This window comes from Antechinus flavipes, chromosome 2 (genome assembly GCF_016432865.1).
Source record: "Antechinus flavipes isolate AdamAnt ecotype Samford, QLD, Australia chromosome 2, AdamAnt_v2, whole genome shotgun sequence".
Classification (NCBI taxonomy): Eukaryota; Metazoa; Chordata; class Mammalia; order Dasyuromorphia; family Dasyuridae; genus Antechinus; species Antechinus flavipes.
The window spans coordinates 252,816,962-252,844,731 of NC_067399.1; the positions used below are offsets into that span (position 1 = coordinate 252,816,962).

At 40.2% G+C, this 27,770-nt stretch overlaps 1 protein-coding gene across 3 annotated transcripts; it reads right to left on the bottom strand.

The window, feature by feature from the left end:
• Positions 1-1,396: 1,396 nt before the first annotated feature.
• GATA5 (GATA binding protein 5) lies at positions 1,397-27,770 on the bottom strand. 3 transcript variants are annotated; one of them, XM_051976709.1, is made up of 7 exons: positions 27,657-27,770; positions 25,525-26,279; positions 20,608-20,783; positions 6,444-6,569; positions 3,945-4,032; positions 3,043-3,164; positions 1,397-2,204 (listed from the first exon to the last, which is right to left on the bottom strand). In XM_051976709.1, exons 2-7 carry the CDS (start codon positions 26,051-26,053, stop codon positions 2,052-2,054), a joined length of 1,194 nt encoding a protein of 397 aa, XP_051832669.1. In that variant the 5' UTR covers positions 26,054-26,279; positions 27,657-27,770; the 3' UTR covers positions 1,397-2,051. The 3 variants fall into 3 exon arrangements, with proteins under 3 accessions (XP_051832669.1, XP_051832667.1, XP_051832668.1); XM_051976707.1 differs by having other exon boundaries at positions 1,397-2,207; XM_051976708.1 differs by lacking the exon at positions 27,657-27,770 and adding an exon at positions 27,185-27,566 and having other exon boundaries at positions 1,397-2,207.

The window sequence follows — 27,770 nt, forward strand, 5'->3', positions numbered from 1 at the left end:
CTCCATGTAGCTAGAACTGGGCAGGGAAAAATGCTCACAGGCAGACTTGATCTTAGATAGTCTTGGAAGTTGAGTAGACTTTGAATGGAGTGAAGGGAATAAGGCAGAAATATATTAACATTAACCAAATGTTAAATTTTCACTGTGAATGAGAATACCTCAGAAATCTGCAAAAGCTGCAAATTAAGGATACATTTGTTCTTTTGTTGATTATCTAGATTTAAAAGTATGAATAAAGAACCTTAAAATGTATTATGTGTGAATAATATGGAAATATGTTTTACATGATTGCATATATATTACAAGTTTAAGAAGTGAGGAGGGGAAGGAGAGGGGGAAAAGGAAAAATTTGGAACTCAAAATTTTTTAAAATGAATGTTTAAAATTGTCTTTACATGTAATTAGAAAAAAGTAAAAATACTATTGAAAATGTATCATGTGAACACTTTTAGGAGAGCTGTTGAAAAAATGTATACAATGTATACAAGCATATCTCTAGAAGAAGGAAAAACAAACGTATTAAACATGTTAGATTAACTCCCAAATCACTTAATTTACAGACTATTAAACATGGAAGAAATGAGAGAGGCACTCACAGAGACAGAGACAGAAAGAGAAAGACAGAGATATGCAAAAAAGATATAAAGACAGAGACACAGAAAGAGACCGATCTACTTCAAAAGATTGTTGTGAAGGCCAAGTTAATATGTAAAGTCATTTGAAAATCTTAAAGCATTAGATAAATACCAGCTATTATTATTGCACTCTAATAATATAGGTGCAATTATACCCTAATACTATATAATGCTTTTAATAATTTTTTAATGCTCCATAAATGTTTGTTGAATTGAACTAAATTCAGATAAAATGTGCTCTGGAGACACCATTAGGAGGAATACATTTTGGGAATTAGCAGATACAAAATTCAGAGAGAGATGATAAAAGCATATACAGCTCCAGCTCTTGTTATTTCTCCCTCTACTTTGTTTTTACTCTTCACTATCTAAGTTCTACATTTTCCAACTTCACCTGAATCCAACTCTACCATTGATATTCCAGCCACTTTCATTTTTGTTTCTTCATTAATAATAGTCCCTTCTCCTAGCACATCAAGGTCTGGCCCTCGATGTCAAGTGTAACCTTGCATTGGAATCAGAGAAGAATTAGTCCCTCCTCAAGAAGAACCCTGGTTTGAATAATGCCTCTCTCTATACATATCTATTCCTCATTAGTGTATTCTATCTCATTTAAATTGAAACAATCAAATCTTTTTGGGGAATGGTGTGAATATGGGAGGGGGAGTGAAAGGGAAAGATGAATGAACCTCTTTATTGTGGAAGCGCCGAAGAATGGAAACTCCCAGAAAATTCCCGTGGTTCAATGATGCAAAGATGACTGGATTTCAAAGTTTTTATTTCTTCAAATTCTTTAGGCGTGTTTGGCTGTGCTGCTCATCATTTTTATAAAAATCCTTTGGAAGTAGGACAATATGAGCAATGCCTGCATCTCTAGTGACTTTTCAGGGTGAGCACATACATGCTTCAGAAGCTAACACTCTAGAGATGACTGTTTTCAATATAAGACAGTAAAATTTTAAAGTAACAGGTTGTGTTTTTAGATAAATTGATGGCTAGTTTGTTTACAAAAACATTAAATTAGGTGGTGACACATAATCAGTCTTTATTGAGAAATGGGACAAATTGCACTCCAAGTAGTCAGAGGAGGAAGAAATCATTGGGAATAAACATATGATTTAGGAACGTTTGTGCCAGCATTGAGGGACAGTATAGGGTCTTCACAAAGAAATCTATCCCTCCTGCTCCCAGGAGGAATGTCCAATTTGCTCCTGCTGAGTTAAACTTGATAGAACCAAACAGGGTGAGTGGTGAACGCAGAAGGCAGCCAGGTATCCCGGATCTCTCAGTCTCTTGCTGGGCTGGTGCATAAGCAAATTGTCAGGTCATTGGCTCTCATCTGGCCTCTCTGTCATCCATCAGAGGGACAGGTAGGAAGGTTGGTCCAAAAAAGATGTTTCCAGGGAACCCGGGGATTTAAGCCAAGGCAAGGGCACACCATGAGTCCTGGCGGAGGGGCACGCTGAGTCCTGACTGGGAAGTCACAGAGGATGGGAAAGTATAATCCTCAGGCTCGAACTTGAACTCCGAGTGGCTGGGGCCCAGGGGATCTTCTGCTGGGCTAGGACCCTGCTGAGGAAATAAGAAGTGTGCATGGGAGATCCAGGAATATGGTTCTGGGAACAGCTCTACCCTTTTTTTGAGTTGGGATTCTGATTTGGTGCCAAACCTGGTCCCCAAAGGCTGGATCATGACTCATGCTTCCTTTGAGACAATGGTTCCATCATATATAAATTTGCTACCACTTATGGTGAAGGTTCCCAGAATGCTTTACAATTGGGTGAAAAAGGACAGGGCCATAGTGGAGACAAATTAAGAGTTTGAGGTTTTAAACCTGAAAAGGTGAAGACTAAAAAGATAAGAGCATAGGAATCTACAAAATCATGACAGTGAATTAATACTGGGGTCCTCTTTGAATGGTGATGAGTGGGAGAGGTATCTGGCCATAAGCCACATTATGGTTAATAGAGATAATAAATTCAGGGATATGTCTATTTTGCATTTCATCCTCACCCTGTCTCTTGCCACTTCCCATCTCTACCACACCCTGCTTCTGGGAAATAATTGGAATAAAGGGAATATGACCTGGGCTGGGTTTAAGGTTGGAGAGGTACAGAAGGCACTGTGCTCAATTCAAGTTTACACTTATGCTGGATTAGCCAACCTGTGGCTGAAGAGGGTTATTAGGTCATTCCTTTTGCCCACTTCTAAGTAGGCATGACCCTCCACAAAAGAGCCATTTTGGAGAGCTCTTCCCTGTGCCCTCTCCCTATGAAAGTTGCCCTCACTCTTCCCTTTATACTTCACTTCAGAGAGAGCTCTTGGGGAACCTGATTGCCCTATGAAGTTTTACCCCTGATTGCTCTGGTCTGGTCCCCCTGTGCCTCTTATCCCTATCTGGTCTTACCTGGGAGGTGATGGTCTGCCCTGGATACTGAGGGGATGTCATGTTTGGCTCAGGTTTTAAAGTGGCAGTGCTCTCAGAGTTGGTGATGGAAGATGGGGAATTTGTGGTTGAGGCTGTTGATCCTGGGAAGAGATAGTTATGATTTGTATGTAAGATGTAACTAGTAAATTTTCTTTCTCTAGGATAAGTTGAGCCACAGAGAGATTAAGTGACTTGTCCAAATTCTATATATATTTTTTCTTTTAGACTTTCATCTCTCACATAACTGTCTGAGTACTAGACTACAGATCCTTGCGTTTGTAAGCCTTGTCCAACTTCTTTCCATCTTACCTTATTTCTCTCCTACCTTCCCCACTTCTGCTATTCCAGAATAGAATTGATTGTGATGCTTTTTTCTGGGGGTCCCTGCACTCTCTCCTTTCCTGGCTTTAAACTTCTTTGTCCTAAGAGTCTATATCTGGTTCTGGACTCAGAAAAATCTCATTTCTACTGAAGTTTTAAAGATTAAGTGAGTTACTTTTCCCAAGGTATATGCATTTTAAGAGAAAAATGATTATTCCAAAAATAAAAAAGTAAAAAATGAAGCTCTAATAATGACACTTCAGATAGGTCAAGAAATATTTGGCTCTTGATGATACTTTTTTCATTTGGGATAGGCAGTCACATATTTTGCCTAACTCTCCCTACTTGGAAAAACACAATCTCTAAAGAACCCCTAATGTGGGATAGAGCATAAGAGATTTGGCCTGGAGCTGAGCCTCTGTCCTGTACACTGAGCCTATTCTCTTCTCTACATACTTCCCTCAGCCCATCCCCACTCCCACAGTACAGGAGCTTCCTCCTCAGAATATTAAAGATGGTCCATCTCAGCTCCTTTAAATGGTGGCTTAAGCCATGAGTACCTGTGGAGCTCTTGGCTTTGGCAATGTTTTTGGGCTTCCGTTTCCTTGTCTGGATGCTTTCCTTCTTCATGGCAAGGGGACGAGGTACCTTAATAGGAGCACAGAGAGATCAGTCAATAACAAGAATCCTTTCTTGAGCATGTACAATATACCATTTTTTAAAACACCTGGTTCCTCTTTTCAAGCAGCTCATGGTCTAATGGGGAAAACAATATACAACCTTGTACCAAAAAATATAGACAGAATAAATTGGGGGAGGGAGTGAATCTTAGAGGAAACATACTAAGATTAAGGAGATCTGGGAAAAGCTTCTTGTAAAAGATGAGACTTTAGGTGAGATATAAAGGAAGCTGAGGAAGTCAGAAGACAGAGATGAGGAGGGAGATATTTTCAAACATTGGGGATAGCAAATGAAAGTATCTAGATTCAGAAAATGAAGCGTGTTTGAGGTACAAGCAGGTCAGTGTTTCTGGATTAAAGAGTGTGGAAGGTAAGAGATAAGAAGACTTCTGAAAAGTAGGAAGGAGCCAGGCTTGACTTTAAAAGCCAAAGATCTTGGAAGTGATAGGGAGCCATTAGAGTTTATTGAATGGAGATGGTAACATGGTCAAACTTGCACTTCAGAAAGATCATAGCTGAATGGGAAATGAATTGGACCAGGGAAAGACTTAAGGCAGGGAGACCAATGAGTAAGCTATTTCAATAGTCTAGATGTGAGGTGATAAGAACCTGAATCAAGGTTGTGGGAAATGTCAGTGGGAAAAAGTGGGGGCATGTTTGAGAAATGTTATCTAGGTAGAAATGACAAAACTTTACAATTGATCATTTATAGGGGGAGGGAAACAAAGAATAAGAAATTGAGGATGACTTTGAGGCTGTGAGCCTAGGTGGCTGGGAGGATAGTGATACCCTCCAAAGTGAAGATAAGTGAGGCAGCTAGATGGTGGAGTGGATAAAGCACTGGCTCTGGAGTCAGGAGGACCTGAGTTTAAGTCTGACTTTAGATACCTAACATTTCATAATTTTGTAATCCTGGGCAATCATTTAACCTCAATTGTCTTGTCAGAAAAAAAGAACAAAAAATAAAGGGAAATGAGATAGAGGAGAGGAGTTTGGGGAAAGATAATGGGTTCTGTTTTGTTTTGAGGCCCCCAGTATCCTGCTTTTAGTTCTCAGGGAGAGAGGGGACCGCCTTGCCTTAGTCTAGTTCTTTAGTCCTGCTTGAGCATATGTCCTTCCCACAACTGTGGTGGTTTGGTTTCTCTCCATTTCCCCCTCATCATAGGCCTCTTTTCATCATTTATAATTAGGATTTACTTCCTCTCTCATTTCTCCAAGAAGCCTTCTCCACTCACTCCCACTCTTCTCTTGCTACACTGTTCTCTGGAGTCACATAATTCAGTACTCTAGCATCAACACTGCATCCTAGTTTATAGGCTGCTCAGTATGTAAGTCTCAAAATGCGAGCTTCCTGAGAGCACACACTGTAAGTTTTTTTAATGAAAACTCATTAAATACATGTATCAAGCCCGTGTTAAACACTGGGCATATAAACACAAAATCAAATCTCTGCCCCCAACAAGTTAATATATCTTTCTAAAAGACTTTTCTTGTTTTTATCACAAAACTTTACCTTCTCTTTGATATGTTTCTCTTATAGCGGGCCACAATATGTGGTTGGCAAATATTTGTTGATGAAGAACAGATGTATGAATTGACTTTAAAGGACAGCAAGTCATTTTTCCTTTCTGGGTCTCGATTTCTCTATTTGTTAGATTAAATTGACATTTCTCAATTTTTTTTGGTCTCAGGAACTTTTTCTACTTTTAAATATTATTAAGGATGTCAGAACTTCTTTTTTTTAAATGTAGGACATATCTATCTATCCCATACTATAATTATTACTTATGAGTGTTTAAAACATTCATTTATTAATTCATTTAAAATTCATAATCTATTGCATGTTAACAGAAAAAACATGTTTTAGAAAAATCACTATTTTCCAAAATAAAACAAAGAAGTGGCATTCTTCTACATATTTCTTTTTCACATCTCTTTAATGTCTAGCTTAAAAGAAGTTTTGTTCTCACATCTGCTTGTGCATTCAGTCTGTTTCAATATATTGTTATGGTTAAAGTATGTGAAGAAAAGCTGGCCTCACACTGTTACATAGACAGAAAATAGAAGATGTCAAGAGACAATTAACTTAGTATTATAGGAAAAATAGTTTTTACCCCAGATAACCTCAGACTAGACTTTGACAGTATCGGAAGACCCAATAGACCGTGATTATTAAGGAACCAAAGACATCCTTTCACTCATTCTTCTGAAGGCTGTAATGGGAGTCTTTCTGAAATGAGTGGGAAGGTCTTTAAGAGGCTTTTGGTTTTGGAGAGTCATTGGATAGGAATCAAAGACTCTGCAGGGCACAGAAGACTTATTTCTTCTCCATTTTCACACTTTCCCTTAACCATGTTCTGGTCCCAAGGCCCCACTTACCCCATGAAGCTTCATATAGAGTCCACAGGCATTGCACACTGGCTCCCCTTCTGCATTTCTTCTCCACAGGGTGGTATTGGTTGTGTGGCAATTAGTGCAGCAAAGTCCAGCCCGTCGAGTTGAGGACTAAACAGGAGAAAGAAAAATAGGGTGAGCTTGATTGCAGCAAGAGGGCTTTTGTTGCCCATTGGACTTCAGTGCTTCATGACTTTTTCCTAGGAGAAGAAAATGTTGGAAGGGGTCAAGGGAGAGATAAAGGGCTGATGAAAGGCATAGCCTGTGTCTGAGATCACTCTCATACCCAGAGCCCTTTCATTAAAGTTGATAAACCTGGCCAGATTCCTAATGCCTCTCTGTTTGAGAATGTATGGGTTCTGGCTGTCACATTCATATTTCATAACAGAGAGAAGTGGGGTGGGGAGGGTTTGAGGCAGGGAGGGCCCTTAAGTGCCTGGAACTGACTGGAACCAGAGACATTCAAATGAGTGTTAGGGTCCAAACCCCACTCCCTTTCCAAAGGTTCCTATGTTGATTTCCTAGCAATTATAAAAATAGAGAATCAGGAAGGCATTTGGGGTGAATTTTCTAGCAAAAAGATTTTGAGAAACTGGAATGTATGACCAAGAAAAGTGTGAATGAGTGAGTGTGTGTGTGCATGAGAGAGAGAGAGAGAGAGAGAGAGAGAGAGAGAGAGAGACTCACACACACACACAGACAGAGAGCGAGAGTGAGAAAGCGAGAGCGAGAGCGAGAGCGAGAGCGAGAGCGAGAGCGAGAGCGAGAGAGAGAGAGAGAGAGAGAGAGAGAGAGAGAGAGAGAGTATAGTATCCTCTTCTGGAAGGAGGAGGATGTGAAGAATTGATAGCCTTCTTTGAGGACAATCTCAGCAAGAAACCTCCAATTCTAGTCCAGTGACCTGGTGATGTGGCCTGATGATAGGTGGGTTGTCTACAGGACTGGTCAGATCTATCTTCTGTGACCACACAACCTGCCATAATATTTAAGTGCTCAAGGTACTTCAGTTCATTCTTGGAAAAAAGTTCTCTTTGAGGCTTGCAATGCAGTTTACATATATTATCGTACACAACAATTCTGACACAGGTGCTATATTTTCTTCATTTTACAGAACAGGAAATTGAGGTTGAGGAAGATAAAATGTAAGTATCTGAGTCAGAATTCAAACTCGGATATTCTTGAACTTATGCCACCAAATCACTTAGGAGTGACATCAAAAGACAAACGAAAGATTAAAGAATTTGAGATTCTTTCCTTTCCCCTTTTCTTTCCACCTCCATATCCCCTGTCATCCCTGCACTGTTTTTCAAGGCTTATTTCAAGGTGTATATCCTTTGGGAAGTTTTTTGAGTTTTATTTCTGCTCTACTCCTCTAGTCAGTGGCATTGAATGAGTCACTCTCTGGGCTCCAGTTTTCTCATTTTTAAAATGACAAGGGTGAGACTAGATGTCTGTAAAAATTCTCTCAGTTCTGACGCTTTATGATTCTAACAAGAACAACAAAACTCTTTCTTTCCCCTATTCCCACATTGATGGGGCTGCCAGCTCTTTCTCTAGCCTTCACCTGTCAACTCCAGCACTTGGGGTGTTTCCTATTAATGTCTGGGGACCAAAGGCATCCGAGCAATGTTAATGGGAGCCTGGAATGAGTGTCCATGTATCTCTGAGTCACATTGCAGAGTGTGAGCTATCTTTCCACTTAGGTGTTGGAGTGATATTCTTCAGTTCCAACCAAAAAAAAAAATCCATAAAACTCATCCCAGAATGCTTCCTCCTCTTGGGTTCCCCAGGCCTATCCCAGTGTCTGGGAGAGAAATGAAGCATGCTTATAAGAATTCTATCCCTGTTTACTTTTCCAGACTGACGCCACATCAAACCAGCCCCCAGGGTCAAATGATAAATGGACTGAAGAGGAAGGAAATAGGAAGGCCAGGAGCCTGGTAAAGATGAGAGTACTTCAGGAAGGCAAATGGAAGGTTCCGTTCTAGTTAACTGTACACAGGGCAGTTTTACATCTCAAAAATAACAAGAAAAGAGGAGTGAAAGAAGGTTTTAATGTTTTTGAGACCGAGGTTTAGGTTTGAAAAAAGGAAGGTGAGAAATATCTACTTTCCTCAGAAAAGGATTTAAATTTTCTTGCTTGTGTAACAACAAAAACCAAAACAACATGCAATAAGGAGAGAACACTAGGTGAAGAGTTAGGAAAAGTGAGGTCCATTCTCTGTTCTGTATGTCACTTCCTGTTTCTGAACTTCAACTTTCTGTAAAAGAAAGTGGTTAGACTAGATGATGCTTTAGGAGACTCCTTTTAACTCCTACTGTATAGTAAGCCTTGGTTCTAATATCATCTCATTTCAATAGTTCTTTTTACTTTACACATTTTCAATTTATTTTAATAGAATATAAGCTCTCTGAGGGAAGAGATGGCATCTTTTTTTTGTTCTCAGAGCTCTAGAACAGAGCTAATATTGAATGTGGTCTGTACCTGAGATTTCATGCATGGCAGGTAAAAAATTCCCAGAGAGGAAAATTCCTCTAACAATGTAGATCAATTCAGGCTTCACAATTTATAGCTTTTATAGACTTGTCTGGGGGCACTGAGAGTTTCAGAGACATGCTCAGGGTTATCTAATCAGTCCAAGAAAGGATCAGAAAATCCAGGTCTTACTGATTGAAGCTTGCTCTCTAATCACTACTCCATGCTACCATGCCCTTTAGTACACATTTGTTGAATTAAATTAAAAGTGCATTTATCCACTATCTTTACAACAGCCTTGTGAAACAGATGAGTGGTGCTGTAATCACTATAATCACTGAATTAAATTAAGCAGTACTGCCAACATTTATAAAATACTTGGTATTGCAAGGTATTGTGCTTGTTGTTGACAATGACAAAAAGAAAAAGATTCCCGCCTTCAAGGAGATTATATCCTGTTGGTGGAAAGGGAGTACAATATATGCACAAATTCATAAAAAAGCTGTGCAAAGTAATTTCATAAAGAAGAGAATACTTATCATCATCATCAGTAATAGTGATAATGGTCAGAGTGTTATAATAGTATTCTCATTTTATGGGTAAGGAATGTAGTGATTTTCCTAATGACTCAGCAGAACTAGAACTAGGAACCAGCTTTCCTGACTTCTAGTTCAGGAATATTTTCATTTTAGTGTGTTATAACAGTTATTAAAAATAAAACAAAACAAAATCCAACATTCAAGAGTTGTGAATTGTTGGTAGTGTTCGTATATTTGTGTGTATGTGTGTGTGTGAAAAACCAGAGGGATATGCTATTAAATATATTTTAGATCCAAGGATGCTCATCCCAAAGAGGCACTTAGGTGGTACAGTAGATGAAATGTTGGACCTGGAATCAGGAAGATGAGTTCAAATCCAGCCTCAGATAGTTACTAGCTGTATGACCCTGGACAAGATACTTAACCTCTGTTTAACTCAATTTCCTTAGTTTTAAATAGGAATGATAGTAGTATCTATCTCACAGGGCTGTTGTTAGGATCAAATGAGATAATATTTGTAAAAAGGGCTTAGCACAGTACCTGACAACATAATATGCATGTTAAATACTTATTCTTTCCCTTTCCCCAGCAGAGAGTAAATTAGTAAATATAATTAATTATCTTGGCTCTCTCTCTCGCTTTTTAAAGCACTTAACATTCTTTTCATTCCTTTCTTCACCTCTATCTGACTGTCTAGGTAGAAAAAGAAAGTACTATTTTTCCATTTGACTGACGAGAAAACTGAGGTACAGAGAAGTGAATTATTTTGCCCCAAAGACAAAGTTTACTCTGGAATACAACTGTGATCTCAACTAAATCTCCTTTATACCACACCACATTCACTGTCTGTACAAAATGAGCACAATTATATGTATATATATATATATAAGTGTGTATATATATATATATATATACATATGCATATGTGTGTGTATGTGTATACACTGCCAACTTATTTCACAGTGTTGTAAGGATACTGAAAAAATATGATTTTTAAAAAATTACATTATGCTCCCAGTTAGGGGAGAAGTTTTTTTTTTTTTTTTTTTTAAAGAAACGATATTCTGTTGCTCTAAAGTACATAGTGTATCACTACTTGAGACACAATGAACATTACTAAGTCAAAATAAAAAAAAAATAACAAGTTAACATTGTACTGGGCTTGTGTTACACAATACCAAAGTATATGAATCATTAGACTGAAAAATTGAAAGAATTCTTCATTGGTAGGTTTTTTTCATTTGAAATAGATCTATGAATTTCTGACGGGAATTCTCTTAGTCATAAGGATTGAGAGAGAAATGTTCTTTTAACTCTGAAGTCAATGAAAATCTGGGAGTGTCCTTTGTAATAAAATTATAAGTTGTAGATGCTGAATAAATTCAGGAGGTATCATCACCCTTGGACTAAAAGGCCTAGTTCCAACCTATTTTTGTTTTCTCTGCTGGGATTCATCATCCTGAGGGAGGCGGGAACTACTGCCAAGGCTACAATTTTGCTCACTGAAGGACAAATAGCATAATGTTATTTTGAATTTGCCAGCAGCTTTCTCCAAAGGCAGGGCTTCTGGGCCAACTTCCCCTCTTTTGGAGCCCCCTTTTCACATGATGACCTTACCTAAGAAGCTGTTGCCTTCAATGCTGTACTCAAATGTTAATTTTTTTTAATGTAGCAAGCAATCCGATAGTACCCTCTCCCCAAACCATGTGTAACTGATAAACCACCAAAATCCCATTAAAACTTAGAGTGTTCACTATGAGAGGCAACCTTCTGTGATACCGCCTTGAGCATCTATATGCAGCTGTTTGTGGCTGTGTGGTTAGGTGAGGAGATTCTGCCTCACTAAAGAAACTGAGGGATCTCACATCAGAACACTGATGAAGAAAGGGGTCTTAGCTAGGAATGACTTCACATAGCATATCCCTCTACTGCAGTTATTGTAGGAGGGTCTCTTCTTCATTTCTGGGATCTGATTTTGGAATAAGATTTTGGAAGTAAAACTTCTTTAAGACCAGCTATAAGGGGAGTTGAGACATCTGCTACTCTGATCTCTCCTCTAGAACACCCTTTTTTTGATGGAGGAAATATCATAATCATGAACAAGTGATAAACTAGAAAACCCTTTGGGCTATATATTACAGCATTCTCTCATGCCCCAGTACTAGATGAACCCAACACAGAAAAGTTCTTCCATTCTAAAAACATGGAATAGGGACTGTGGATGTTCTCTATCTTTCAGAATAAATATCTGTAACTGGACAATTATGGGCAATTATTAATAGCTTACTACTCTTATTTAAGTTAGCTTTCTCGGAGTTCCCGTGATTATTCAAACACAAATGTATTACTGAAGAAATGAGAGGGCTCAGGGCCTTTGGTTCATTTAGCTGAGGCAGAACCATAACTAGGGTGTGGCCATGGGGACTTTGCCTACTGATACTAAAATTTAGAGGGCTATGTCATAAACACATCTAAAAACATCTGACCTTAAAATCTAACTAATAAAAACAAGTCATTAAAAAAGGAAGCTACCAGACATATCAATCAGTGAGCTACCAAAGCACTTAATTCCCTTTCCAATTCAACTGAATGCATCTGAATTATTTCCTGTATTTTTTATGTAACATGAAAGATGATTTTAGGGTATCTCTGATGCATTGGGGTACTGTTCATTGCCAGTGCCAGAATTGCTCAAGGATAATTACCACAGGTCTTTCCTAAACTGGGATGCAATAGCCTGAGACAGTCATAGGTCCCAGTCCCAGTTTCTTTATTGGAACCAGAGAGGGTGATCCTCTTTTCTTGACACATGGATCAGCAGTAGCACAATAAAAATAAATGATATCAGCTGTATCATGGCTGTTTCAATAGGGATTATTTCTATTGTACTATACAGTTTGCAAAGTGTTTTACAAATATAATCTCATACGATCCTCACAATAATTCTGGGATGGAGGTGCTATTATTATCTCGATTTTACAGATAAGGACAGTGAGGCAGAGAGACGTTAAGATATTTCCTTAGTCTCTAAACTTGAATTTGCACTCAGATCTTCTTAATTCCAGATCCAGTGCTCTCTTTACCAAGTCACCAGCTTATTCATGAATGAATGAACAAATGGAGTCTTTCCCCAGTGAAATACTCATGAGAAAGAGAAGAAAAAATGGTTTATTTTTATAGAATGGTGAACATGCCCCCTATGATTCAGTGGGATATCTCTTCAAAGACTATGACCTTTAAGTACTTTCCTTTTAATAACACTTGCAAAGATAGTAGAGTGGCTATTCTAGTTGTAATCACAGAAATCAGAACTCCAGTTATAATAACTATATTATAGAAATTTGTAGGGAACTTATGAGTCATTAAAAATACAGATAGTGCAGTCAAATTAGTGCAGAGAAATCTGGAGCCTATTTCTTTCCACAAAGTGATAGATACATCCCAAGAACACATCTGAAGACATCCTTGTTAGGTGAGGAGATCAGTTTTTTAGTGTGAGAATTTCCACTGCAGAGCCCAGTGAAATGGCCCTAGTCAGTGATGATCTATCCCTTCAGATTGCCCTCTCTCTATGACATTTATATAATAAGGCATGTTAGAGCTATCTGTACCCAGAGCCTACTATTGGAGAATGATCTTCATAAGACCGGGGACCCTGTCTTATTTAAACTTTGTCACTCCTCCAATAATTAGCATAGGGCTCTGAATACAACAGGCAATGAATGAATGTTTGATGGCAGGGGGGGAGGGGAAATAAACTCAAACATGCATGCATACATGAATGAATTAGTGAGATGAATACACTTTGTCTTTAGGTTTGTCTTTAGAACTGCTGTTGGGGTTGGCAGGTTGGAGAAGTTGAGGACTGGAAGACTTCAATAATTGTTATGAGGCAAGACAATTATTGCTGATAACCTCAGTACTTAGAACAGTGCTTGGCACATAGTAGGCAGTTAATAAATGTTTTTTGACTGATTAATGGCTACCATTAACATTGATGTGATCACATTTTTGCTTGGCTTTAAACTTGGCAATGTGGTTGGGATGTGCCTGGCTCAGAGCTATGAAATTCCAAACTAAGTCCAAAAGCTTAGAGATATTTTTTAAAAATGTGGATGTCAAGAAGAAGCATCTTCAATGCCATGGATGCTTTGATCATAACCTTGAAAAAAAGGTTGAACCAAAATTCTTCTCCTTACATACAAATTGAGTGATTTTATTTTACCCAAAGATACACTGAGGTATCTTTGAGCTTAAAAAATGTAACTATAACACCAAAATTGTCCTTTACTATTCCTCCTGCCTCCACTTACAGTACTCTTTACCTGTTTGAGAGATTCTGAGACTTGAATCTAGGAAATGCTAAGTTTGATTAGTGGTCTCTCCTTTTGCTTCTTTAATTGTGGATTTTAAAGTTTTAGTGTTGAGGATCATCTCACTAACTCCATAATTGGAAGACCACATATTAAATGCAGCTTGTGGCTTCTGATACAGGAAAGTCTGGAACTTAAAGTGAGGGCCTTGTAGGAATAGAAATGAAAAAATAAAGTTAAATTCCTGCTGTTACATAACAGGTCAGAAGGGAGACCCCAGGATCTTAGAAAGGTAGACTGGGAAGCTATTGAGTGAGAAAGAAGAGAGAAACCTGGAGCTACCATAGTAAGGAGGGGAAGACCCTTTCTTTATATTCTTGAAGGCTGGCATTGGATGGGATGAGAAAGAAGAGGAAAAAATTCAGGAATCTTTTGCCACACATGGAAAAGGAAGCTAGCAATGATCAGAAAATAATTCACTAATTTACCTTTAATACCTAAATTCCTGGGTTCAATCATAAATAAAATAAACATTCTATCACATTCTCACACAATGAAAAACAGAAAATCATTCTATCTAAGAAATCATCCCCATCCCATTTGTTTCTAAAAAACACCAAAATGTTCCTCCATGTTATTAAATAACAACTACTGGGTTTTTTCTTTTTGCTGGCCAGAAATGTTAGGCAGAATCTCTGCATCTAATTCAAGATCTTTAAAAGTATGTGGTCAAAGGGAAATTTTTATTTAGTGTATAACATTGACATTTACATACATTCTTCTAAAAGTAGTAAATAAATCATGGGGCACATGCAAAGGCTACTGGGGAAGGTTGGCTTATTTGAATTCAGGAGTTCTGATTTAAAGTTGATTATTTAGGGCTGAAGTTGACTGAATTTTCATACTAACTGTGGCACAAATATGGTGACCCCTCCCCCCATTCCCAGAGCAGAGTCCCACCCTCCTCCCCTCCAAAGATGGTACTATAGAAGATTCAAATGCTTCAAAAGTCATGATGTCTGGATTCTAAAGTTTTATTCTCTGTCTCTCTGACTTATTGTGTGACACGGGTATATCAATTGCCCTCTATATGAACCTCACCTTCCTCCATAAAATGAGAAGGTTAGACCACTTGACCTCTCCCAATTTTGAAATTCCCTCCCCCCCGCCCCAATCTTTAAGACCCATGTTCTCAAAATACAATTTAAAAAAAGCTTTTCTGCAGGACATTGACCCTTCCCTTCACCAATGAAAAGATTTTACTGAGAGATTTTAGTAGATTTAGAGAAGAAATAGCTGATATCTATGTGTATATACACGCATGTATATATACACATGTGTGTACATGAACACAACACATGCAACACATATGTATGTATGTAGCATGTATGTAGGTATATAAACACATATGTATGTGTGCATATATGTGTAGGTATGTGTGTATGCATATATGTGTATATGTGTGTGCATATATAACGTGTGTGTGTGTGTGTGTGTGTGTGTATACTTTTATCTGAATTTTCTCCATTAAGGTAAGTCTAGGCATTGGTATCACCAAGAAATAATGAAAATGAAGCCCATAAAGATTAAATAACTTGCCTTTCAATTGTCAGAGAAAAAAAGCCTAGGTCTTCTTGGCCTTAAGTCTAGCCACCTATTGTCTACATCAAGCCATCCCCAATCCCCAGTCAAAGTTTCCCTCACTCCCTGAAATTATTTTAATAGTAAAGTCTATAGAATTCTAGTACCAACAGTTAATTCAATTTTTAAAAATTTGAAATTTAAAAATTGGACTTATTGGATCAAACTGATTGCCAGCTTCAGTCAAATGGTTAATTTGGAAATCTGTATAGACACTACTTAAATGTATCACCTGAGAGCACTCTTCTAAATTTTCTAACCTTACTCTCTGATCCAGAACATTAGACTTATTTGTTTTTCTTCAGGGTGATAGTGAAAATATTCCTTAGGTGAGTATCCCAATAGCCTTAATTTCAAACCTGATATTGCTACAAGTATTGTAATAATTTAGTAAAATTTCATCAAAGAATTACTAGCTTTGTGATCATAGATAAGTCATCTAACCTCTCTGAGTCTCAGTTTCTTCATCTGAAAAGTGGGAATAATCACACCTTAATACCCTCTTAATAAGATTTTGTGAGATTTAATAATAAGATGACTGCAACTTGCTTTAAATGTTTTAAAGGAAGAGTATCCCCAAAGTTTTTAGATACCTAAGTGAAAGAAGTGCTGGATCCAGAATCAGGAAGTCTTGAGTTCAGATAATCTTTAGTTGTGTGATTCTGGACAAATCACTTAACCTCTGTCTATCTCATTTTCCTCGACTATAAAGTGAAGATAATATTAATACCCATTTCCCAGGGTTGTTAAAAGGATAAAATGAGCTAATATTTGTAAAAATCTTATAGCACAGTGCCTGGAATAGAGCAGCACTTGAAAAATGTTTATTCCTTTCTCTTGGTGCAGTGCTAAGCTATTAAAGCTGAAAACATAACCAGAATTTTTGGGACACTTGTATAAAGTCAGTTATTACTACCAAAATAAAATGAAAAATGTAAAAAAAAATAACAAAATATAAAAAGACTTGGAAGTAACTGGATTTTTACCGTTTAATTATTTTCAAACAAAATCAGCTGGTAGACTAGATGATAATTCAAAATAGATTTTAAAAAATCAAACCAAATTTGGTTTAATGATATTCTACCCTAGAGCATCCCAAAAGTCTCAGTTTTAATTCTTAAAGCTTAAGTTTTAATGTTTAACATCAAATTGTTATGATACTAGGTCTTTGGAGACATTCTATATTAGTACATTGAGACATTAAAGATCTGTAATCCCAGTGTATGAGTTCTTCCACCAACAGAGCTCCTAATCCTTTTATAATTTAGCAAGTATAATTTAATTCTCTTCAAGAGTTGCTGTAACCAGTTGCTATTGAGTATTACTGAAGTACTATTTTCACTAAAATCATAAAGTATCAGTAAATTATCATTACCTGTACTATAATTGCTATCACCAATACCAGTAGTCAAGTGATAAATCTTAGTTTAAAGACATAAATTAAAATATTTTCCTTCATTCAGCTCATGGCATGGTTTCTGACTTTGACACTATGCCTCCAATCCCTTCTCACCTTGGAATTTCCCTTAGTTCTTATGGCCTTCTCATCTTGTAAAATCCCTCTCTCTCTGAGGTGAGACCTCCATATTGGGAAAGGGTTTAAGCACCTCTTCTGACTATTTTTGAGCCTCATACTCTGGATACCTCCAGGGTACCCTTCCTATTCCTGCCTTAGGCTCCTGAAGGCCTTTACTATCTTTTTCCTTGAATTTATACCCTAGTATTTAACACAAATCTTAATACATAGTAAGTACTTAATAATCCATTTTCAAGTGTTTATTAATACTAGGAGGACCAGGCTCATTAATTGACATAAAATTTTTCTTACTAAAATATTAATTTGAAACAAACATTTTTATCTTATCTCTATTTTCTCTGCCTTATGAATTAAAAAAATGCAGTGAACCAATTGATATAACTTATCTTTTTTGCCAAGGTATTCTTAATTCTGATCCCTCTTGCTTAAGTGCTTACACTTAATGTCTAATGGGGGAGAGAAGAGCATACAAACTGTGTAAAGAAAAGATATATGCAGAATAATTTAGAAATAAACAGCAGAGGGAAAACACTGGCAACAAGGGAGATCAATAACAACTTTTTGTAGAACTTGCTAATTTAGCTAAGGCTTGAAAGGAAGGCAGGGAAGCTTGGAGACAGAGAAGAAAATGTCTCCCAATTCTAAACCTGGGGGACAGCCAGAACAAATGCCAGGAGGTAGAGTATCTTGTTTGAAAAACAGTAAGGAGACCTGAGTTACTTGACGATCTAGAATATGTATGTGGTGGTGAGATTGGGGAGGAGGGAGCAAAGAGAGTTATAAAATGTAAGAAAATTGGAAAAGTAAGAGGGAACCAAATTAAGAAGAACTGTTAATCTCAAAAGGATTTTATTTCTGATAATGGAGCTGATAGGGAACCACTGGAGTGTGTGTGTATGTGTGTGTGTGTGTGTGTGTGTGTGAGAGAGAGAGAGAGAGACAGAGAGAGAGAGAGAGAGAGAAAGAGAGAGAGAGACAGAGACAGAGACAGAGATAGAGATAGAGACAGAAGGACAGACAGAGAGAGAAATGGTCATATCTATACTGTAGGAAGTCAATTAGAAAGCTTGCAATGTACTTTACATATATTTTCTCAACTGATCCTCATGATAGTGATAAAGACTAAAATAAATATTTTTTCAGTTAAATACTCATTTTTATATTCCTCCTTTATATTTACTGTTAATGTAAAATATATAAATATAAATGTGTTAAATTCTTAATTTATGGGAGCAAGCATTAAACTTGACTATTTGATCTTAGAGGAGGATTTGAACACATTGGACTCAACACCCCATAAGAAAAGTGTACACACACTTGATTGAATTGTGGAAATGTCTAAAATGAATTCTAAAGATGAAGTAGATAGATGACTACTCCCAAACCATCGAGCCAACTCATAAACTGCCATAAAAAGAGGATCTAGTCCCAAGTCCTACACAAGAGAAACTACTTTAGATTCAGCCCAACCCAATTCCAAAGGTAACCATATCTTAGACTGTGGAAAACTCAAAAAATCAACCAGCTTCCTTATCCCTCTAAAATCCCTGGTCAATGATAAATGTTTACCAATCAGAAATTTAGGACAATTTCTGTTTTCTGTGCCCAGATCCCCTAAATTCTCCATACTCTCAAGAGGGTCTAAACATTTCAAAAAAAATTAAAAATTAGATTGAAACCAAGATAAATAATCCATTCCAAATTTAAAAAGGAAAATTCATCCACTTGCTCTGGGGCTTCTATTTAAGGGCATATATCCTTACCAATAGATTGAATGATTGGGATGGGGGTGGAGGGAGAAGCAGAAATCTAATACCATTAAATGGCTTATTACTAAAGAAATTAGAAAATCACCTCATTTGGTTTTCATTTTGGGGAGAGAAAGGGAGGCAGGGGGAACCTGCCAGTAACTTAAACTCTGTAGGAGGACTTGGGGTGTTTCTCAGTTATTTTTATGTTTAGTTATGGTTCTAAGAAATATTCTCCTCTTTCTTGGGAAAAATACTTTTACATTTTTTCTGCAAGAGCCTAAGAAATAGTTTTTTTGGCAGGTATAAGTCACAATGAGGACTGTTCCTTAGTTGTTATATTCAAGGAGTGTAAAACTTGCCACATGTATCAAAAATGTCCAATTTTATTTATTTGTTTGTTTATTTTTGCACCACACTAGCTAGATTCTTTCTGAAATCAAGAAAAAAATGGCAGAAAAGGATTTGAATATCTTAATTAAAATATCAAATATGGCTTCTAACTCTGGGTTTATATTTTTAGAGTTTATAGTCTTTTCTGGTATGGATAACATCAGGTTGCTCTCCCTTTTTCTTCAGAGAATTTGCTTTCGGAGGAAGCCTACACTGGTCTGTTTAGAACCACTTACTGAATCATAATTCTAGCTGGGCATCCTCCTCTTAGAGCTTTATGATTTTGTTCCAATATATTTCCTAAAGCACCTATTCTTATGGTCCTCGGCCAAAATCCAGAAAGAGAAACTTCATATTGGTAGGAAAAAGTATTTAAAAGTAGCATATATGTATGTATGTACGTATATATGTGTGTATGTGTACATACACACACATACACACATCCTTCCAAAGGGGAAAGTGGGTGGATCAGCCAAACAGAAATTTTCTAAAAAGCTATACTCAGCGGCTGGGACAGGCTCAAAGGTGTTGGCAGCTGTGAGCATCCTGCCTCAAACTCAGCAGAGCTTTAAAAGTCCTGAATTACTGTCTCCGATAACAGTTCTGCCGGTTAGTCTATTCTGAACTGGTCAACTTGAAAGTGCAAGAAGTCAAATAAAAGGGGGAGGAAACCCTGAACTCGCTCAATTAGACTTTAGTCTGAAAGCCGCAAGGAGCGGGAGAGAGGCGAGGGAAGAGGTACTGACATGTTAAATCTTAAATCCATTTGCCTTAAATCGAATGGGAAAAAATCAAAAAGAAAAATCGCCTATTTTAATGGGCAAGAATTTCTCTGCCTGAACAGAAACCAAACTTTGGGCAGCAGAAAGGGCAATCAGAGAACCTGCGATCAAATCTCGCCTTTTATCCTTTTTTTCTGTGTGATCCCAGGAAAGCTAATCAACATCCTTAAATCTCAGTTTCCTTATCTATAAAATGAGGGAACTGGACTACTACTATTTGATCTCTTAGGTCCCATCCAGCATCCCTTCACTTGAATATAGTTCTCTGCTAAGCTATTTTGCTAAGATGGTGGTGGTGATGGTGATAGTGGGGGTATCAGAGGAGGAAATACTTTAACACAAACCTCCCCCATCCCCAAAGGTCAACCCTAGCTCACCATTTCTGCCCCCGAGTCCGTAGGGTTGGACAGAAAGCTTACCTAGTTGCTAACCCTGTTTTGCAGATGCAGCATCTCTCCGGTACCCTCCTCCCCGCACCTTCCCTCTACCTTCTCCACTCCCCTCTTTCGAGACTTCTCCTTCTGTTTCAATTCAGGATCTCCGGGACAAAGCAGATTCCAGGTAATTTAAGGACATAGAAAAATACTGCTTTTGTTAGCCTTATTCGCACGATACCCTGTGTTCCTAGCCCTAGGGTGGACACAGACTCTCTCCCAGATAGAAAGAACAGTGCTTGGCTTTAACAGCCGGACGTGACCAACTTCCCAGACTCTGACTTACCAGCCTCTTCTGGGGCTTGATGAGCGGCCGGTTGATGCCATTCATTTTGTGGTAGAGGCCACAGGCGTTGCAGAGGTAGTGGCCTGTGCCGTCTCGCCTCCACAGCGGCGTGGACATGGCACCACAATTAACGCACTCACGGCCCTCACCGGGGAACTCTTCCAGGAATTCTGAAACTGAGAGACGAAAGGATTTCAGGGTTCGTCTGAGGAGAAGGGGGAACGCTGCATATGCAGAGCCGAGTTCGTCCTTCCCTCTGTAGTAGAGTATTTAGAGCTAGGACGGACTTTTTTGCAGATGGGGAAATTGAGAATAGAGAGGTAAAGCGACTAAGCTAAGATTACTCAATTAATGCAAAGCCAGGATTCAATATCAGATCCATTTTCCGACTTAAAAATTCAGTGCTCTTTCCTCCCCCGAATGTCTCCCCACATCTAAATCCTCTATCCCCAGGGACAGAAGACTGACTGACCTTATTGCCAGCCTTTTTAATTTTTTAAAATTTTAATTATTATTATTATGAAGGAGATATAGATAGGGAAGCGTATAGGGAATGATAGGTTTTGAAGTTTTTCATTGGAAAGGAATAAGGAAACATCAATGTATTGTGTGTAAATAATAACAACGAAAAAAAATTGCAACAAACTTGAATCCTAAGAGTCAGAAGCCTCGGCTTCATAAGCCTTGGCTTCAGGTTTGTGACTTCACGTTTAAACATAAGGAACAGAGAAGTGAGACATAAAATTCAGTGCCATTATGTCCACCTTCTTGATGGAATCCCAAACTAACTTTCCAAAGTACAGAATCTAGAGCTGAAAGGCACTGAAAAGTCAAGTATTTCAAGGACCTCATTTTACAATCTCGAAGTGCTGAGACCCCTAGAAGTAAAAATGACTTGTCCAAGATCTACCATTACATCTTGGATAACCAGTCTGGCAGTGCGTATTAGAATGGAGATTGGAAAACGGAACTCCCAGAAACCCTGGTTCTATGTGATCTGTAATGTCCCGGAAAGTATCCACTACCCGCTTTCTTTCTATCTTTTAGGGAAGGAATGTCTAGAGCAGCAGAAAACCACTGGGACGCAGATCTTTCCCTGCTTTTTCCTGGAATTAGTCTTTTCTTCCCCAGTTCATATGGCTAAGCATCTTTGCCCCTTCCACTACGTCTTGGTCATGGGAAATATAGAAAGGGCTCGAGAAGACTCTCACCACGAGGTGCTGGGGAGTACAGGAATGAAGAGGGGATAATGGACGTTAGCATCAATCTGCTGACCAAAGTCTAGCCAGGTCTCCCTGTTTTCTTTTCAATTTAATCTTCCTGGATTTTTTGAGTTAAGAAGTTTGATTTTATTCCTTGTTCTCACGCATCCTTTCTCTGGTCTTCCTCTGAGTCCTTCTTCCCTCTACCTCCGCGCTTCTCCCTTCCCCCAGCTTGGGGTGTTAATGTTGCAGTTTTTGCCTGCTTTTCTCCCAAGGCCGGGGCCCTGACTATCTAAGCCCAGCCCTTGGCCTCCGCGCGTCCCACGGGCCGACTGGGCTTTGAGGCCCGCACGGCGGACAGACTGGCCCGCTGGCCGGGTTGTCTAAACAGGGCTCAAAAGCGATGTTATTGTAAGGCGATTAAAGGCGGGGGTGGGTGAGTGGGTGGGTGTGGGAGGGATTGGGGGCCGACTTGGGGGCTTCCCTGATTTCCATCAAACCTTTGGGGGCTTTGACTGGTGGCGACGCGCAGGCTGGGCCAAGACGGATGGAATGTGTGTGGGGGCCGCGGGCGCTAGGGCTGTTTGGGGGGGAGGTGAGCAGGGGGGAGGTGACGCAGGATCAATCACACCTCGGACTGGGCTGCCAAGGACCGACAGAGGAACTGCGCCAGGCCGGGGGCTAGGGCGTGGGGGGAGGAGGCAAGACTGGACCCGGGACCAGAGACCCTAGACCTAGGACCAAGACAGAGCGGAGAGTGAGAGTGTCCGGGGGTTAGTCTACTCCATTTTGTCTTTTTGCTAGAAGTAGCTAGAGGCCACATGCATAAATTCTTAGAGTTAGATTACTTCCTTTTGAAAAATTTATTTAGTTCCGAGGCATCTCCCGAATCCCTTCAGTAAACATCCCTCAAAGAAGGGGATGTTAATAAACACCAAGAAAGTTAAACTCAGTGATGATCTAATTATTCAAAGCACAGTATGCTGTAGTCTTCAATATTGGCTACTTATTACATATGTGACCTTGGGCAAGCCACTTTTCTTCTTCTGCACCTCCATTTCCCCATCCGTGCAACGAAGTGTTTTGATTAGGATATGTTAGGTCTCTTCTTTAAGTTTCTTTTTTTCCAGCTCTAGCAACAAATGTTCTAAGGTCACTTCCAACTCTGCATTCTGTATTTTTAAGTCCATTTCAGCTCTTGACATTTTATGTTTTAAGATCTCTTCCTATTCTAAAGCTTGTGGTTGCATTAAGAAAGTAGCTCGCAACCAAGGGCAAAGAAGGAGTTTAAAGGTAAACTAGTTCCGGGCTGATTGATACTCCTCCAGATAAAGGAGATTTGCAATTTCCCTGACCAATTGCCCCCTTTTCCTTGTAGTTGACTGAGAATCTTTCTAGTTCTCGAGAAGTTCATTCTTCGAGGAGAGCAGGAAAAGCACTTGGAATTTTTGGTGTAAGGTGCCCAAATCAATAGGTGATCCATTATGGAATGTCAGATTCATCTCGAGACTAGTGCAGGTTAGTGAGTGCGAGGCCAAGAAAGCTTTTCATCTTCTGACTCTTAAGCCAGAAGTTTCGCCATTAATATATTCCCGGTACCCCCAAACTCACATTTCCTTCTATCCCGAATCTTCAGAGTAACCCATATAGCACAAATCAGAAGGAAAATGGAAAGTTTTGCTAACTTTCAGGCAAACTGTGGGGTTTTTTTTTAGATGATTCTTTGGGTTTTGGAAATGGATGTATCTAAATGATCCATTTAATTGAGATGTAAACCCGGTCTATGACTGAGGAAGAAGGGACAGAATATTTTTCCTACTTAAGTTGAGAGTTCTGCAATTGTGGGGGAGGAGAAGTAGAGAAGGCAGAGGCCTCACACTCTCTCCTCTGAGTGACTTTGTTCTCAGTAGAGATAAGCTCCTCGGAGCCCAGTCATAGAGTGTGGGGGGGGGGGGTGGCAGGGAAGGAGATAACTGCTGAGGGTTTGAAGTGCTTTTCAAAGCAAAACAAAGTTTGGAGGGGGAGGAATTGGGGATTTAATATAGGAAAGAACTGGAAGAGACAGGACAGTGGAGGGGAGGGATGAAGGAACAGGAGAGGTGGGAGAAGATTGACAGGATAGTTGTCAATATCGAGAATGGGAAAGTAAATTTAGATGCAAGAAAGCAGTGAGGGGGAGGGAGAGGAGACTGAGTATTAAATATGAAGAGGGAAAAGGAGAGAAGGGAAAGTGTCTGAAAAAGACATAGGAAAATAGAATAAGGTGAGGGAGAGGAAGAAGGAGAGAAGAGGAAGGAAGGAGGAAGGGAAACAGAAGAGAGAAGAAAAGGAGGAACTTTGACAATTGCAGAAAGGGTCTTAAACACCACAGAGGAAGAAGAAACACCTTAGCAAAAGGGTGACAGGAGAGTATCTGTGACTGTGCCAGTGTGAGTGTGTGAGTGTGTGTGTGTGTAAGGGGGGGAGAGTGACTTAAAAGAATAGGCTAAAATGGCCCTCAGCTCAAGTAGCTTTTATTGACCACTGCCTGATTGAGTTTCATTATCTCCTTAGAAGGGGGAGAACAAGGCAATTTGGGAATTGTTTGGAAAAAAGCTGAATTAGGAAACCAAAAGTCTATTCAGATATAAACTAATTTCCCTAAAAAAAATTACTTAAATGTTAAAAGCCTATAAATATACTCCTTTGGCTTAAACACTGGCTTTTCAGCTCAGAGGATGGAGTCACTGAGCACAGGTGAGGGAAAAGAAAATGATCCCAGAGAGGTTGGCTTTGGTTGAAAGGCTCATATGGGAAACTTGGAGCTTACACACTTTTGAAAGGAGTTTTCTTGCTAAAAGCTAGGCCATAGCTTCTTCTAGGCAAAAAACTCCTTCCTCCCATTCCTCAGATCCCCAGTCCTATGAGGTGGCCTATAGGTTATGCCTGGCATGGCTGTAAAGGTCGATCAGAATAATTTTGGGGGCATTTCACCTGGAAATTCCTCTTATTGATGGTAAGGGAGTTTTTTGGGGAAAGTTTTTTGGTTTTTTTTTTTCTTTTGCATGTTTTTGTTGTAATTGGGATGAGAGTGTTTCAATATAATGAAAAATGAACCTCTTAATTGGTTTACAATAACATTTGCACACTTCCTTGTATAAGCAAAGCTAACAGTTGAGAATATGTGCCACTCTCAGAAACCCCTGAGATTTTGGGATTAGAGTAGAGTAGAAAGGGTAAAGTGCCTATCTCTGAAAGAAGTTATCTTTATCCTAATCCTCCCTCTTTCCTCTTAAGGGCAAAGATTCAAGGGAAACCTCATATCTTAAAGACACTGGGATCTAATCCCCTAGAGACTGGGGGTGAAGGGTGCAGATGAGAACTCCTCTAGACTAATTGTGAATTTCTGAACCTGACCTCAGGCAGTAAGACATTTCAGAAAATGTGAGCAGGTGACCAAGACTTGTCTCTTCGGAAAAATTAAAATATAATTTGTTCCAAAATAAGGATAAAGAAGAAAAACAAGTTTCCTCCTTCTATCCTCTCAACTACTCCCCACCCTGCCATTCTGTTCTTCCCATCCTCCCCATTTCACCCAGGAGCAAGGGGGACAAGATCTGGTTGGGTCTTGGAGATGTGGCGGGGGAATTCACAAATAGAATGACTAAGAATACAGAGTGGAGGCACAGAAAAAATGGTGAGGGGTACCAGCTGGGTGAAGGAGAAAAGAACTCACCAAAGGTGGACCTTCGGCCTGGAAGGCCGGCTTGGCGGCTTTGTAGGCTGTGTAGAACGCTGCTTTCGAAGTGGCCGGCAGTCCAGGAAGGGGCCATGTCCGGGCTTACATAGGCTGGGTAGGCGTTGGAATAGGATCCGCTGACTGAGCGCACTAACGAGTTGGTGTACTGCTCCCTGGTGCCACTGCCCAGGAGCAGGGGGCTCTGGTAGCTTCCATCCCGTCCCCCGCTGCTGCCTCCAGGAGGGCTGTGAGAGTAGGAGAAACCAGATGGTGGATGGGGACTGCCAGGGTTAAAGGCCGAGGCCTCTCCACTTGCCTGGGCCCAACTCGGGTGACTGCCCAGCGGATGGCTCTGATGTGCAGCCTCACAGCCTGCCAGGTACGGCATTGTAGGGAGCATGGAAGGCACCCGAGTCGTGGGCACATATACAGGGGAACTGGCCGCTGGAGAGTGTAGGAAGCTACTGGAGTCGTGGGCATAGGGTGCTTGGCCGGGGTTCGAAGCAAGGGCCAAACTTTGGTACATCTCTAAGTAGGCCTCGTAGTTCCTAGTCCAGAAAGGGGCAATTGGAGGTGTGATTAAAATTGGAAGCTCAGGGGCACAGCAGGAACCAGGTGCCGAGGCGAAAGGAACAAGCGTTAAAATTCGGTCGTATTTTCCCCCAGTGATGATTTTCTCTCCCTTATCTGGCTGGCTATCTGGGTCGACTTAGAGCGACTGGTATCCAGATGTTGTCAGGAAAGGATGTTACCTGGAAGGAGATGAAAAAGAGAAACAAGACCATCAACTTGGTCTTTTTTGTTTATGGACCCAGAGCTTTTCTATGTATCCTAAAATCACCCTCTTCCCTCAAATGCCCCACCGCTTCCCAAATTACACCTGCCCTCTGCGTTTGAATATTCTCTCTGCTTCCTTCCTTGGCCTCTGGCAGAAGCATTCTATTTTATCCCGGAGAAGCCTTAGCCAGATTAGGAACACCAGTGGAAGATTCAGTTTTCATTTAGCTTGACTAGTTCGCTATATTATCCCCTCCATACTTCCCAGATAACTTGACTGACACTAGAGGCGATATACCCGGCTCCCTCGAAAACTGTGAAATAGGCTCAGAGATCGGGGCACTGTAAGGCCTGGCTGAATACAGTTTTCTACGTGGCTAATTTTCAATACCTCCTCTTCAACTCTTATCCTACTCCCTATTAGCCAGGAATTCCATTTCTCAAGAAAAGCAAGAGTTCCTGATCGGGTGGTGGCTGTAACCCGTGTACAGCGTTTTCGGACTCACTTCTAATTAACACTGGGCAAATATCTTAAATCAAAAGACAAATTCTTTTCTCAGCACTTTTTTTTTTCCTTTCGGAGGACGGGGACCGAAAAGCAATGACAAGAGAGAACTAACTATTACACCTCCACGCATCTTACTCCTCCCCCCTCCCCCCAAGTTGTAAGGGCCGGGTTCCCTCTGGAGAAGAAAAGTTGAACTAAGATCTGCAGAGGTTGGGGACCCTGAAGTAGTGAAAATTTGAACGGCCAACCCATTACTAATCTTGGAAACCCATTGCATTGCGCCGATTCCGGGAAGCTAAGTTTCTAAGGACTAGGATACGCGAAGAATAAGGATAGAACCGAAGGAGAGTGTCTCCAACGAGCTAGACTTACTGAAAGAAGAGAAGGAAGAGGAAAGAAAACGGCGAAGGGAAGGATAGTCTTTAGGTTCACCCATGAGCCCCAATTCCTCAGATTGTCGCAGGAGAGCATTTGAGGTCTCGGGAGGTGAGGGGCCAAAGTAGCTGATTCTTCCTGGCGTGTCCACAGAGCGGCAGGGCCCCGGGAGAGCTAAGTATATGGCCGCGGTAAGTGCCTAGGTTGGCACTCTCAAGGCATAACGGGATGACAAAGTCTTTCCTTGAAAGAGACCAGCAAGTCCCATAGCGGCTCAGAGACCCTTGGGGCGGCCTGAAGGGCCCAGGGCTCCCGTAGCGAGAGGAAGGCGGGAACCGGGCTGGGGTGGGAGGGGGCCTTAAGGAAAGTTGCTTCCACGGGGATCCCTCATGTACGCGGGCGCAGGACGGCAATGTACTAGATAAGGCCGGGCGGGCAGATAAAAGGTGGGCAGAGACATCATACTTACTGTGGCGTGGAGGGGAGGGGGCAGCGGCCGAAGCTGAAGAGCAACTGGGAGCCAGAGGCTGCGCCGCAGGGAATCCCGCCGAGGGCCGGGCCGGCCGCAGCCCCTCCCCTCCCC

Excerpts from the sequence above, each read along its gene's own strand:
- GATA5 (XM_051976707.1), bottom strand. The coding sequence starts at position 26,053 with ATGTACCAAAGTTTGGCCCTTGCTTCGAACCCCGGCCAAGCACCCTAT. Across the intron at positions 20,784-25,524 it reads AGGCCGAAGGTCCACCTTTG|TTTCAGAATTCCTGGAAGAG; the intron begins GTGAGTTCTTTT and ends TTCGTCTCTCAG. Across the intron at positions 3,165-3,944 it reads CAAAGCCAAGAGCTCCACAG|GATCAACAGCCTCAACCACA; the intron begins GTACTCATGGCT and ends ATCTCTTCCCAG.